At 42.8% G+C, this 16238-nt stretch overlaps 1 protein-coding gene across 4 annotated transcripts in view; it reads right to left on the reverse strand.

The window, feature by feature from the left end:
* slc12a7 (solute carrier family 12 member 7) overlaps positions 1–16238 on the reverse strand; it is a 254830-nt gene that overhangs the window by 10512 nt on the left and 228080 nt on the right. For 3 of the 4 annotated variants that reach the window (XM_033016690.1, XM_033016696.1, XM_033016708.1), the window contains exons 21-23: positions 15831–15938; positions 3285–3392; positions 492–667 (exon numbers count right to left, since the gene is read on the reverse strand). In XM_033016690.1, coding sequence (XP_032872581.1) covers positions 492–667; positions 3285–3392; positions 15831–15938 — 392 coding nt within the window. The remainder of the gene's footprint in view (positions 1–491; positions 668–3284; positions 3393–15830; positions 15939–16238) is intronic. The other variant, XM_033016701.1, reaches the window with a different exon arrangement.

Below are 16238 nucleotides of genomic sequence, written 5' to 3' on the forward strand. Positions count from 1 at the left end.
GAAGGCTCATTTTATGAATAAATAACCATGCCCAATTCCAGATAGGTATTCCAGATACAAAAGACCAATTACCAGATCACCATTGGCATCTCTCCTATTTGCCAATTGCCCAAGGTTCATTAAGATTAGGAAAACAGTTTGAGCTATTGGTGCCTTTTAACTAAAGAGAGAGCTAGATAGGGGTCTTAAAGATAGCAGTCAGGGGATATGGGGAGAAGGCAGGAACGGGGTACTGATTGTGGATGATCAGCCATGATCACATTGAATGGCGGAGCTGGCTCAAAGGGCCGAATGGCCTATTCCTGCACCTATTGTCTATTGACGTTGATTCTCAAAAAAAAACTTGGCAACAGAAGGTCTTCTCAAAACAGTGCCGACAAACTCAAAATGATATTCAGTTCACCAAACAGATCGCTCTCAACAAGAAAGCAAGTAATTAATGAGGCTAAATACAATGTGCCCATTTAGAAATAAAACTGAAAGCAACTTACGGTTTCATGTTAAAAATATCTCTCACACCTTCTGATGCTAGAGACTCTTTATTTTTGTTCTTTTCTGCTATGATTTTCTCTTTAGTCCAGGTCATGTGCACTCTTTCTGAAGGAACTGCGAGCCTGTCAGTCGCAGAGGAGTGAGCTGCTGCATTCTTGTCATGTATCAGCTGGGCCTAAGAGACAACAAATAGAGTAAAAGTCATTGAAGTGGCATGACCTTGGAGTCAGAGAGCTATGAAAATGGGCCGAAGTGATCAACTTTTTCTTGCATATGGGCATTTCCTCGCCTTTCTTAGATCCTCCAAAGACATCAAGAACTACCCAAATGATGTAGAACTGATGTCACATCTAGACCCAGTCCAGATTGGGCATTCACTTCTTTGTGGAGGAAAAATCACTTGTTAAAAAAATCTTCAAAGAAACGCAACAGTTTTGTGGCCATTTTAACTGGTGCTTGCCCACAAACCACTAAAACATATTTAATTCAGTTTCATGAATTGCCACAATGGGATGATCACTGGGCCAACAATGTGGTGCCATATTTGTATTGGCTTGAGGACAAATTGTCCAGTTACTTCAATGGACACCCAGTTTTGGGCTCAGATCCGCAGGAATCAAACACAGGCATTTGCATTTAATTAACAAATGTAAACATGAAAGGATTACACAAAAGAAAACAGAAAATGCTGCAATACCCAAATCTGGAGGATGAGAGAAAACTGTTTCCGGTTTCTGACCTTTTCTCAGAATTAGAGAGATTAAAAGCCGTCACATCCAAAGACAAATATCAGTGCTTGCTGAATGAAGGCAAATATGATCCCTTTGTTATTTAATCTCTTCTGCACTTTAAACCCAGATGGATGCTGCCTGACCTGTTGAGTATTTTCAGCATTTTCTGTTTTCATATTACAAATCCCTACCAACCACAGTATTTTATGGAAACAGGAAAACGGCTTCCCTCATGCGAGGCGCATTGGTACCAGGGGAATAAAACAGAGCAGGTTCAGGGTAGGCCTGCTGTACACTTGTAGTTGGCTGAACAACATGAAGATTAATCCTTGATTGTAGCTCAGTCAACATATTCAACTTATTATGTAAATACCTAAAAGAGCTATTCAATTAACCATACTAAATATATTTTAAATCATAGAGACAGAGCGTTGAAGCAGGCCCCTCGTCTCAACTTGCCCACGTTGACCAATATGCCCCATCTACACTAGTCCCACTGCCTGCACTTGGTCCATAACCCTCTAAACCTATCCTATCCATGTACCTGTTCAAACGTCTCTTAAATGATATGATAGTACCTGCCTCAACTTCCTTCTCCAGAGGCTAATTCCCTATACCCAACACTCAGTGTTATCAAATCTTTCCCCCTTCACTTAAACCTATGTCTTCTGCTTCTTGATTCCCCCACTCTGAGCAACAGACTCTGCGTTTACCAGATCTATTTATCTATAAAAAAATTACCAGATTTTGTACACCTCAGTAAGACACCCCTCATCCTCCTGCGGTTCAAGGAATTCAGTCCTAGCCTGCACAATCTCTCCCTGTAGGGCTCTCGTCCCTGCAACATCCTCGTAAATCTATGCACCACTCTGCACAACAACTTTCCTGTAACATGGTGATCCAAAACTGGATACAATACTCAAAATGTGGCCTCACCGATCTCTTATACAATGGTAACATTATCTCCCAACTTCTATACTCAATACCATGACTGATGAAGGCCAATGTGCCAAAAGCTTTTCTGACCACCCTGTCTACCTGTGATGCCACTTTCAAGAAACTATGTATCTGCATTCCCAGATCCCTCTGCTCTACAACACTCTTCACCGCCCTACCATTCACTGTGTAGGTTCTGTCTTTTATAAGATCATAAGTGATAGGAGCAGAATTAGGCCATTCAGCCCATCAAGTCTCTTCCGCCATTCAATCATGGCTGATCTAGCAATATTTCACAACCATCCTCACTATATGCAATACCATCCACTTTAGTGTCATCTGCAAAGTTGCTAATCATGCCTTGCATGTTCTCATCCAAATCATTGATATAGATGACAAACAGCAATAGGCCCAGCGCCAAAACCCGAGGCACACCACTAGTCACAGATCTCTAGACTGAAACCTTCCACTATTACTCTTTGCTTCCATCCATTAAGCTAATTTTCTATCCATTCAGCTATCTCTCCTTGGATCCCATGCGATCTAACCTTCCAGAGCAGCCTACCATGCGGGACCTAATGATTAAATCAGTTATCACTATCCTATCAGTGTTGTCCAGATCATGTCGTCTCCCAGAATATTTTTTTTCTTTTAGTCAAGGCTATTGGCTACTAAATAAATACCTAATTTTTTTCCATCGTATTGAATATACCCATAATCAGCCTAATATCACACACGTTTCCAAATAATGCATTAGCCATAAGTGTATCCTTTAGTATTATGTATTATCATATGATAACAACTTTTTCTGTTTCATTTTATTTCCACCCAAATGCCATCCCTATACAATATTTTCCAGTTTGATATCATTACTACCAGGAAGTTTGATATCATTACTACCTTCCTGGTAGTAATTATATCAAACTGGAAAATATTGTACAAGAATGGCATTTGGGTGGAACCCCTTTAGAAACTTCTCAGAGATTTACTATTTCCTAACAATTTCTTCTCTTAAATGTTCTGAGTACTAGACATAGAAAGTGCATAAGGGCAATAGAAAGATAGACAGAGGGAACAGGAGGGAGATGGAAAAGGAAATATGAAGTCCTGGGAGGCATAGACTACCTCTTCTTTAGGAACATCTTCAAGATCCATGGCCGGGAATTCCAAAGATGGCCGAGCCGAATTCTTCCTTGTCGTAGCACCACGAGACTCATCAGTAATGCCCTGAATCTAAGATTTAGGGAGTCATTAGTAGAAGCAAACACTCAGGTTAGTCAGCAAAATTAACAACAGTTAGCAATATCCACTTCTCATCTCATAGATCAAGGACCACCAATTTACTATGAATTCGGTGGGATGTGGGTGCACTGATGCACTGGGTGCATTCTACCTCCAACTCCAGCGCCATCATGACAAGATCATTTCCTATTTCTTAATTCTTAGTAGCAATCTAAAGAGACCCAGGAGTAATTTCTATGTTCCCCTTGAATGGCACATAAGCAGCCAGTGCCATGAAAAGAAAGCAACTTCAAAATATATTATGGTTTATGTAAATGTTTATTACAAGAGCAAAACTTATATAGTGAAGAAAAATCAGTTGTAAATGTGAAAATATAATAGAGAATAGGTGCAGGGGTAGGCCATTTGGCCCTTCGAATCAGCACTGCCATTCTATGTGATCATGGCTGATCATCCCCAATCAGTACCCTGTTCCTGCCTTCTCCACATGTCTCCTGACTCCGCTATCTTTAAGAGCCCTATCTAGCTCTCTCTTCAAAGAATCCAGAGAACCGGCCTCCATCGCCCTCTGAGGAAGAGAATTCCAGACTCACAACTCTGTGAGCAAAAGTGTTTCCTCGTCTCCGTGCTAAATGGCTTACCCCTTATTCTTAAACTGTGGCCCCTGGTTCTTGACTCCCCCAACATCGGGAACATGTTTCCTTCCTCCAGCATGCCCAAACCCTTAACAATCTTATATGTTTCAATAAGATCCCCTCTCATTCTTCTAAACTACAGAGTGTACACACCCAGCCGCTCCATTCTCTCAACATATGACAGTCCTGCCATCCCGGGAATTAACCTTGTAAACCTTCATCCAAATCATTGATGTATATTGTAAATAGCTGCGGTCCCAGCACCGAGCCTTGTGGTACCCCACTAGTTACTGCCTGTCATTCTGAAAGGGACCTGTTAATCCCTACTCTTTGTTTCCTGTCTGCCAACCAATTTTCTATCCATGTCAGCACTCTATCCCCAATACCATGTGCCCTAATTTTGCCCACTAATCTCCTATGTGGGACCTTATCAAATGCTTTCTGAAAGTCCAGGTACACTACATCCACTGGCTCTCCCTTGTCCATTTTCCTAGTTACATCCTCAAAAAATTCCAGAAGATTAGTCAAGCATAGACTATTATCTGAATGGTGGCCGATTAGGAAAAGGGGAGATGCAACGAGACCTGGGTGTCATGGTACACCAGTCATTGAAAGTAGGCATGCAAGTGCAGCAGGCAGTGAAGAAAGCGAATGGTATGTTAGCATTCATAGCAAAAGAATTTGAGTATAGGAGCAGGGAGGTTCTACTGCAGTTGTACAGGGTCTTGGTGAGGCCACACCTGGAGTATTGCGTACAGTTTTGGTCTCCTAATCTGAGGAAAGACATTCTTGCCATAGAGGGAGTACAGAGAAGGTTCACCAGACTGATTCCTGGGATGTCAGGAATTTCATATGAAGAAAGACTGGATAGACTTGGCTTGTACTCACTAGAATTTAGAAGATTGAGGGGGGATCTTATAGAAACTTACAAAATTCTTAAGGGGTTGGACAGGCTAGATGCAGGAAGATTGTTCCCGATGTTGGGGAAGTCCAGAACAAGGGGTCACAGTTTAAGGATAAGGGGGAAATCTTTTAGGACCGAGATGAGAAAAACATTTTTCACACAGAGAGTGGTGAATCTCTGGAATTCTCTGCCACAGAAGGTAGTTGAGGCCAGTTCATTGTCTATATTTAAGAGGGAGTTAGATGTGGCCCTTGTGGCTAAAGGGATCAGGGGGTATGGAGAGAAGGCAGGTACAGGATATTGAGTTGGATGATCAGCCATGATCATATTGAATGGCGGTGCAGGCTCGAAGGGCCGAATGGCCTACTCCTGCACCTATTTTCTATGTTTCTATCTATGTTTCTATGATTTCCCCTTCGTAAATCCGTGCTGACTCAGACCGATCCTGTTACTGCTATCCAAATGTGCGGTTATTTCATCTTATAGACAATAGGTGCAGGAGCAAGCCATTTGGCCCTTCGAGCCAGCACCGCCATTCAATGTGATCATGGCTGATCATCCCCAATCAGTACCCCGTTCCTGCCTTCTCCCCATATCCCCTGACTCCGCTATTTTTAAGAGCCCTATCTAGCTCTCTCTTGAAAGCATCCAGAAAGCATCTATTGTCTATTGTCTTTTTAGTTATGATCTGTTGCTCTTTAAACATTACCCAATCCTCTTGCTTCCCGCTCATCTTTGCTACATTGTACTTCTTCCCTTTTATTTTTATACTGTCCCTGACGTCCCTTGTCAGCCACGGTCGCCCCTTACTCCCCTTGGAATCTTTCTTCCTCCTAGGAATGAACTGATCCTGCACCTGTATTATTCCTAGAATAATGTAGAATAGTACAGCACAGGAAAGGCCTTTTGGCCCAGTGGCCACGCCAATCATGATGCCAAGTCAAATTAATCTCCGCTGCTTGCAACACATCCATATTCATTCATCCCCTGCATATCCACGTGCGTCAAAAAGCCTCTTTAAATGCCACTATCCTATCGGCCTGCACTACAACCCCTGGCAGTGGATCCATGCATCCACCACTCGTGTTAGAAAATGTAACCTTCACCTCTGCTTTAAACTTTGCTACTCTTACCATAAAGCTATGCCCTCTAGTCATTGACATTTCTACCCTGAGGGAAAGGTTCTGACAATCTACCCTATCAATGACTCAGAGTCAAACAGCATGGAAACAGCCCTTCAGCCCAACTTGTCCTCATCAACCAACATGCCCCATCTACACTAGTCCCACCTGCCTGCATTTGGCCCATAACCTTCTAAACCTATCATAGAAACATAGAAAATAGGTGCAGGAGGAGGCCATTCGGCCCTTCGAGCCAGCACCGCCATTCATTGTGATCATGGCTGATCATTCCCTATCAATAACCCGCCTGCCTTCTCCACATATCCCTTGACTCCAGTAGCCCCTAGAGCTCTATCTAACTCTGTCTTAAATCCATCCAGTGACTAGGCCTCCACTGCCCTCTGTGGCAGGGAATTCTACAAATTCACAACTCTCTGGGTGAAAACGTTTTCTCTCACCTCAGTCTTAAATGGTTTCCCCTTTATTCTAAGACTGGCCCCTGGTTCTGGACTCACCCAACATTGGGAACATTTTTCCTGCATCTAGCTTGACCAGTCCTTTTATATGTTTTATATGTTTCTATAAGATACCCCATCATCCTTCTAAACTCCAGTGAGTACAAGCCTAGTCTTTTCAATCTTTCCTCATATGACAGTCCCGCCATCCCAGAGATCAATCTCGTGAACCTACGCTGCACTGCCTCAATCACAAGGATGTCCTTCCTCAAATTAGGAGACCAAAACTGGACACAATACTCTAGATGTGGTCTCACCAGAGCCCTATACAATTGCAGAAGAACCTCTTTACTCCTATACTGAAATCCTCTTGTTATGAAGGCCAACATTCTATTAGCTTTCTTCACTATCCTATCCATGTACCAATCTAAATGCTTCTTCAATGTTGCGTTAGTATCTTCCTCATCTACTTCCCCTGGCAGCTCATTCCATGCACACAATACACTTTGTGTAAAAAAGTTACCCCTCGAGTTCCTATTAAATCTCTCATAATTTTATACACTTCTATCAGGTCTCCCCTCAGCCTCTGACCCTGCACAGAAAACTATCACTTCTGTTCTGCGATTTTCTTTGTAGGAGGTTCAACTTTAGTCTCAGCCAGATTAACACGTGATGTTTGGACACCTCAAGAAATCAGTGGGAAGAATTTAAAATAGAACCTTTTTGTATCAAATTTGGAAAAATCATAATTTGTTATTTACGAGACTGTTTAGTGTCAATATCACAAAAAGTGCTAATTTATCCCTTGAATTATATGGTGATTAGATTGACAGTCCAAATATCCTTATATAACTATAAAACTCTGATCATGTGTGTGTGTGTGTGTGTGTGTGCGCGCATATATTTATTTGTTTGTGTGCGATCACATCTACTTGAAGAAACGACGCGCTAACAGGAAAATTTGTAAAGTTTTTACATATTCCGGTAGAGATTTATCCCGTGAAATCAAAAATTGCCTCATCTGAAAATTTCATGCATTATTTCTTGAGTTATTTATGAAAATGTTCACAATTCTCAAATAACTTAATGAATAAACGAGATGGTCTCGATGATGACGTCACAATGGCAGGGCTCGAAATTAACTGCAGCAAGCCACACATCTAATGTAAATGTTTTTTGTATAGATAGCTCATTTATTAGAAATCTGCAGGAACTGCGGATAGTCAGATTCAGGGTATAGTGCCCATGGACAGATACTTTGAGATCATGCATCAGCAGGATCAGAGGAAGATGCATAGTGGATAGGTGGAAGATTCAGAGAAGACAGAACAGGAATTTGGACACACCAAATTAACATCAGCATAGTTTCGGTGAACTAGATTATATAGAAATTCAGAAGAGAAACTTGTACAAAACCATCTAGAAAATACCTTTATTTCTATAGTGTCTTTGACAACCTTGGGACATTCTAAAGCTCTTTAGAGCCAACAAGTCCTTACGGAATGTAGTCATTGTTATGATGACACAATTTGAACTTGAACCTCAAAGTTACCATAATTCTGAACTAATATAGACATCCCTTTCGCACAGGGAATCCGATAAGCAAACAAAAATGTAATTGCCGCCATTGGATATTTGATCTCCATTCTGAGATTAGCAAAAATTACACATGAGCTTTGACCTTTTCTGTATTGTAGAAATATATGGCAAAAAGCAGGAAAGTGATTGCAATTTTGAATTATTGTTGTGGCTACCAGACTTCCTTGATTGACGAACAGTGCTAGATGTCTGTTAAGTAAAACAAGTGGAAAAATGTGTTCCATACCATCAGGAACAACTAAATGACGTGACTTTTGGCTGTGTAATCATTCACAGCTTGTTAAATAGCGAAAAGCTTGAATAAGACCCATTAGCGGATACGTGAGCTTTGGAATGACAGTCAGTCAGTGACGTGCAGGGTGTGATGTACAGGGATCCTTTATTGCAGCAGACACTGGAGAGATGTAACCTAGTCTCCAACCAATGCTGACAAAAAGTTGAGATCCCATTCCTTTTGTAAAACAGAGGTGCACTAAAGTGCAAGGAAATCCACTTCACAGCCAACACAGAATTGATCTATGCCTCAACACCTCGATTGGTGAAATGAACAACCCAATTTGTGTAACCTGCATGCGGCAAACCTTTCCAAATTGTGATAAGCATATTTCTGCCCATGCATATTTGTGTTTTTTGATACACATCAAATTTTACACAGAATTAGTCACATTTCTTGTATATATAGGGTTGTAAATTTCTCCAGATGGACCGGACCTCTTAACAGTGCTATGATACAGTCAGAGTGATACAGTGTGGAAACAGACCCTTCGGCCCAACTGGCCAACAATGTCCCAGCTACACTCGTCCCACCTGCCTGCGCTTGGTCCATATCCCTCCAAACCCGTCCTATACATGTACCTGTCTAACTGTTTCTTAAATGATGGGATAGTCCCAGCCTCAACAACCTCTGGCAGTTTGTTCCATACACCACCACCATTTGTGTGAAAAACTTATCCCTTAGATTCCAATTAAATATTTTCCCCTTCACCTTGAACCTATGTCCTCTGCTCCTCAATTCCCCTACTCTGGGCAAGAGACTCAGTGCATCTACCCGAACTATTCCTCTCATGATTTTATACACCGCTATAAGATCACCTCTCATCCTCCTGCACTCCAAGGAATAGAGACCCAGCCTACTCAACCTGTCCCTATAGCTCACACCCTCTTAGAAACATAGAAACATAGAGAATAGGTGCAGGAGTAGGCCATTCGGCCCTTCGAGCCTGCACCGCCATTCAATATGATCATGGCTGATCATCCAACTCTTGTCCTGGCAACATCCTCGTAGATGTTTTCTGAACCCTTTCAAGCTTGACAATATCTTTCCTATAACATGGTGCCCAGAACTGAACACAATATTCTAAATGCAGTCCAACCAACGTCATACCAGGTTCTGCAACAGCTTCATCCCCCAGGCCATAAGATTACTGAACAATCAACAAAACTGAGGCTAGAACTTTTTAAATATCGACACTTTTAAAAAACTTTTTATATAAATTTATTTTACAGAACCATGCACATGAGGCATTTTTATGGACGCACCTAACACTTTTACTTTTACTATTACCTGATTTGGAGAGTCAAATGCAATGAAATTTTGTTCAAGATGCACTGTGTCTAGGTGTATATCTGAATGACAATAAAGTTTTCATTCATTCATATACAACTGCAACATGACCTCCCAACTTCTGTACTCAATACTAACTGATGAAGGCCAATGTGCCAAAAGCCTCTTTGACCACCTTATCTACCTGCGACTATACCTTCAAGGAACCATGCACCTGTACTCCAAGATCCCTCAGCTCTACAACAGTCCACAGAGGCCTACCATCCACTGTGTAGGTCCTGCCCTTGTTAGACTTCCCAAAATGCAACACCTCACAATTCTCTGTATTAAATTCCATCAACCATTCCTCAGCCCACCTGGCTTATCGATCCAGATCCTGCTGCAATCTTTCACAACCATCTTCACCATCTGCAAAACCACTAACTTTTTTCATCAGCAAACTTGCTAATCTTGCCCTGTATGTTCTCATCCAAATCATTGATGTAGATGACAAACAGTAACAGGCCCAGCACCGAACCCGAGGCACACCACTGATCACAGGCCTCCAGTTCGATAAGCAACCTCTCACCATCACCCTTTGCTTCCTTCCATGGAGCCAATTTGCTATCCATTCAGCTATCTCTCCTTGGATCCCATGTGATCTAACCTTCCAGAACAGCCTACCATGCGAAACCTTGTCGAACGCCTTACTGAATCCATGTACACAACATCTACAGTTCTGCCCTCATCAACAGTTTTTGTCACGTCTTCAAAAAAATCAATCAGATTTGTGAGACACAACCTCCAGTCTTCTGGCACCTCTCCTGTATATATAGACGACTCATAAATTTCAACCAGGGCTTCTGCAACTTCCTCTCTAGTTTGCCACAATGTTCTTGGATATATCTGATCAGGCTCTGGAGGTTTGTCTACCTTCATACATGATAGTACCTTCAGTACTTCTTCGACGGTAACACTGACTGTTCTCAAGACACCTCCATTGACTGCCCCAAGTTCCTCCGTCCTACTGTCTTTATCCTTGGTAAATACAGAGGAGAAATACTCATTGAGGACCTTGCCCATCTCCTGTGGCTACACACACAAAGGTGACCGCTTTGATTCTTGAAAGGTTCCACTCTCCCTCTCTAGTTACCCCTTTCCCCTTTATGTATTTACAACATACCTAATGCTACCCTGGCCCCTTTTTGCCCTTCTGATCTCCAATTTACTCCTTAGTTCTCAAAACTTCACCAGGGATGCACTTGATCCCAGATGCCTATACTGTACCTGTCCCATGCATCCTTCTTGTTTTTGACCAATGATATTTTCACCAATCATGCAATTGGTGTAGTAAATTCATCGAGACACCTTAATGGTGTCCTGTCCTGTGCTTCTTCATTGGAAATGCAGACCGATTCTTTTTCGCAGGATATTGAATCTCTGTCTTTCATGCTTAATTATCTGGTTGCTCCTCACCTCAACATCCAACCAAATAATCGGCTAGTTGTTTCTGTCTTCCTATCAGCTGGAGTTGAATGTTACATAAACACTGTCAATGTTACATAAACACTGCTGTAACTATAAAACTTTAAAGTAGACTTACTCCATCGTGGAGCAATGACTACTGAGAATACCTCTGAAAATCTAACTCTCGTCTTTTCATTATGAGCTCGCACAATGTTTCCATCAAAATATCCCCAGTTGGCAATGATATTGTACACCAACATGACTCAACTACAGTACCCTTTCTCTCAGAATGATCAGCATGACCAATTTCCCTTGAAACTGTGCTGGCCCTCGACATCCTCCTGTGGCCTTAATGCAGCCAAACATGTGCCTCGATTACTTTCTTATGACCAAGGTTCCAAGCTCATGGCCCCTGTCATTTTTCTAGCATCAAGACTGTTCCAGGCTGTTAGTGCTGATTTCTGACACATCTTGGATTTCTGTTCACTGCTGCATTAGGAAAGCCATCAAATTCCATACTAACAAGACTTCAACCATTTTCCTTCAGTCCACGAAGCATTGATGCAGACCCATGCAGATTTCTTGAAACTACAGGTTTCCACAACATCTATGAATTCTAAGAGTGCACTTGTGTGGTATCATCTCATAGAGCGCTCCATGGAAATAAATGACGTGGCCAGTTTGATTTCTGTGGCCCCATGCACAGGTTACCTCCTGCAGCTACTGTGCTTCACCAACGAGCACAGGTCTCTCTAATCCCTTGGAACACATTGTCCACCTGCTCTCATCACTGCAACACCCATTTTGTAATCAGTAACACTCTTGTGGCCAAAAGAGTGTTGCTTATATAGTGGTATGTTTCTTTAAGGAGTTGCTTGGAGCTCTGACAAATTATATTAGGCCAATAAACTACAACGTGTTTATGGGATTTGCAAAAAGGACAGTTTTAAGATGTTACACAATACTGTTTACACACCATTAAAATATAATATAACATTTCTTGGCTCCTATCTTTGTCCAATTGATGTTAATGTAATTCTGTGTACAAAACGGCAGGCATTATCATGCAATGGTGCCACTACCACCACTGGGAGGCATGGTAGCACAGCGGTAGAGTTTCTGCTGTACAGCACCAGAAACAGGGTTCAATCGTGATTATGGGTGCTGTCTGTACAGGGTTTGTAGGTTAATTAGCTTCAGTAAATTGTCCCTAGTGTGTAGGATATTGCTAGTGTCAGCACGAACTCGGTGGGCCGAACGGCCTGTTTCCACACTGTATCTCCAAACTAACTTCATTAATATATCAAGGATGGGGAAGGTGCTATATAAATGCAAACTGATCTTTGTAAAACTTGTATTCCATGGTGGAGACACAAGGAAATACAGTTACTGGTTTACAAAAAAGCACAAGGTGCTGGACTAATCCAGTGGGTCAGTCCAGATATCAGGAGAACATGGACAGGGGATGGTTCGAGTTGAGACTCTTCTTCAGACATTTTAAAATTAGCATATCTATCTGAAGAAAGGTCCCAACCCAAAACGTCCCAAATCCATGTTCTCCTGAGATGCTGCATGACCCACTGAATTACTCAAGTACTTTTCGTTGACATTCCATGCTACTGTTCCAGTTCTTTCTCGTGTCCCTATAGTGGTCACACTTCAAAAACATTCCGTTGGCTGCAGGACATTTTGAAATGTCTTGGAGTTGCGAAAAATATTGTTCTAAAGCAAACCCGTTTCATTCTTTGAATAATTACAGGCTCATCATAGGACATGGACTATGTGATTTGTGATATCAATCACAGATGGGTTGTGGAGACAGTCAAATCAGATGGCTTGTAGGCTTTTGGGAAGTATCAAATCAAGGAGAACATTATGCTTTGCAAAAATAAGAAAAGATGGCACTGAGGAGGAGACAACCCTGGAAGCCTCAGCACTTTGCTTTCCACCCCAAAGTGTCTGACTAGATCATCAATCCAAACACTTGTCAGAATGATACATACAATAGCCACTTCAGCTAAAACCAGCAACTCCCTAAATAAATAGTCACAAGAACATGATTTAGAACACAGTTATTTCAGACAATGCCACATCAAAATACTGTCTTATAACACCAAAGGCAAAACTAAGTTCACTTGACCACTCAACTCCCGAAATGACTCATGGTATTTGTTAATTACTGTGCCTGTTTTTAACCAACTGCAATCAGTCAGCACGGTTAAGGGCCTGTCCCACTTTCCCGAGTTATTCACTAATTCTCCCGAGTTTTCAAACTCGCAGAATGTTCGTAACGAGTCCGTAGGAGTCCGTGGATATATCGTAGCGGCTCGTAATGCCAGCTGTAGGTACTCGGGGCTATTTTTTTTACTTGTGGACATTTTTCATCTGATGCCCCGAGTACCTACGGCTGGCATAACGAGCCGCTACGATATATCCACGGACTCTTGCCGTAGAGGGAGTACAGAGAAGATTCACCAGACTGATATCGGGATGTCAGGACTTTCATATGAAGAAAGACTGGATAGACTCGGTTTGTACATGCTAGAATTTAGAAGATTGAGGGGGGATCTTATAGAAACTTACAAAATTCTTAAGGGGTTGGACAGGCTAGATGCAGGAAGATTGTTCCCGATGTTGGGGAAGTCCAGAACAAGGGGTCACAGTTTAAGGATAAGGGGGAAATCTTTTAGGACCAAGATGAGGAAAACATTTTTCACACAGAGTGGTGAATCTGTGGAATTCTCTGCCACAGAAGGTAGTTGAGGCCTGTTCATTGGCTATATTTAAGAGGGAGTTAGATGTGGCCCTTGTGGCTAAAGGGATCAGGGGGTATGGAGAGAAGGCAGGTACAGGATACTGAGTTGGATGATCAGCCATGATCATATTGAATGGCGGTGCAAGCTCGAAGGGCCGAATGGCCTACTCCTGCACCTATTTTCTATGTTTCTATGAACTCCTACGGACTCGTTACGAACATTCTGCGGGTTTGAAAACTCGGGAGAATTTGTGAATAACTCGAGAAAGTGGGACAGGCCCTTTACTGAGCAAAAAAACTAACTGCAGGAAGAGGTCAGTGGGTCAGGCAGATGTCTCTGTAGGCAGAAGGCCTTGTCAGCATTGCTCACATTGTATAAAGTTACATTGAAAAAATGCTTCCAAGGTGTAAGCGAGTTCGGTATTCCGACTGCACATGCCCAGGTCATAGGTCACTAGAGATAAATATTCTCGGCAGCTGAGCTGCTGCGTGTATGCAGACCTGCGTTTCATCAGTAGTCAGGATCACCGGCACTGTGAGCGCTGTTGAATTGCTACTGGAGTTAGCGACACTAGTTCTCCCTTCTCCACTGGTCCATGCAGAAATCTCAGCAGTGACAGTCTAATGAATCACGGTCCAGTCCCCCTCAGCATTCTCACTCGGGCTGCCCTCCCGGGTTATACAGGGTTATTATACAGGGGCGAACCACGCACCCCTCTTCCGCATAATCCCAGGAGGCAGATTTGTGAGCGGGGTCTCACTATTGTCCCCGTCTCCTCCTGAGTGTCCCATCCCTGTCCTGGGGCAACTGGAGATGTCCGGGTGACCATGGACTGACAGGACACTGGCCCTGAGCAGTGGCGGCCCCAGGCTTACAGCTAGCGTGGAGAAGAAGCGCTAACTCCAGCTCAACTCTGCTCCAACTCCCGAGGAACCCATTCCCCGATGGGCCAGGGACCGTCTCACCTTATCCAGTGGCTGTCGGTTAACCCCCTCGGTGCTGGCAGAAGCCGAGCACCAGTCATCAACGGGAATACACACAAAATGTTGCAGTAACTCAGCGGGTCAGGCAACATCTCTGGCAAAACATCACCTATTCCTTTTCTCCAAAGATGCTGCCTGTCCCGCTGAGTTACTCCAGCACGTTGTGTCTACCTTGGGTGTAAACCAGCATCTGCTGTACCTTCCTACAGAGCGACGTGTGTCCGCGGGTAAAGGTGAGGCGGCGGGAGAGAAATGGGGAGAGAGATGGTGGGAGGGATGGGGAGAAGGACGGGGAGAGGGATGGGGAGAAGGACGGGGAGAGGGACGGGAAGAGGGACGGGAAGAGGGACGGGGAGAAGGATGGGGAGAAGGATGGGGAGAGGTATGGGGAGAGGGATGGGGAGAGAGCAACTCGTTATCGCGGCTTCACTACAGGTCCGGAACACTCCATCACCGCAATAACTCCCCAGCGCAAGGACAACAAATTCCATGATTCCTTGAGTTTTACGGAATACCGAACTCGCTTATTACCGTAACATTTCTTTGCAACAATATTCTTGCAAGAAACAATACAAAGTCAAAACTTTATTGAGGTTGAAAATTACTTCTTTGGGGTACAGAGCTCCGAGGCTTCCTGAAGGGAATGCCATAAAGACAAGGTTTTATTGTTAGTAGTAATGAAGTGAAATATTTTTAAATTGTCACATTAGAATTACAAGTAATAACTCTGAATTCACCTGCATACAATGAACCTGCATGCAAACTCTATTTAATTCAGACATTATCTCTGCATCAAGAAGAAAAACTGGGATTTCAAAGCAAAGAATAAATTGCTGGAGGCATTCGGGTTAGGCAGCATCTGTAAAATCCCTGTTTTGGATTGAGGCCCTGCATCAGGACAGAGAGTACAAAACCTTTTTCATATAACATTATGTACATTTCGTTGGACACTTAATTTAAGCTTACCTCATGTTCCCTCTCATTCCTAGAGAGTTGCATCTGTTTCAGCATCTGGGATCTCTGCTCCATCACCAGGGTCCGTTCATATGTGAAGGCTGAAATATCATTGTCGAGCTGGAAATTAAATATATAAATTGGCTCAAAGTCTCCATGAAGTAACAAACCCCATGGTATTAGCTTCAATTCAGGACCTTCTTGATTAGGACAGGGGTCAGAGATTATGGGGAGAAGGCAGGAGAATGGGGTAGATAGATCAGCCATGATTGAATGGCGGAGTAGACTTGATAGGCCGAATGGCCTAATTCTACTATCGCTTGTGGCCTTATGACCTTCAAGATGCTGAGTAGTGCATTACAGGGAAGATAGAGAGAAGAGCATCCAAAAACAATAGTATATAATCTTAAAATTATAGTG

The sequence above is a fragment of the Amblyraja radiata genome, chromosome 2, assembly GCF_010909765.2.
Source record: "Amblyraja radiata isolate CabotCenter1 chromosome 2, sAmbRad1.1.pri, whole genome shotgun sequence".
Classification (NCBI taxonomy): Eukaryota; Metazoa; Chordata; class Chondrichthyes; order Rajiformes; family Rajidae; genus Amblyraja; species Amblyraja radiata.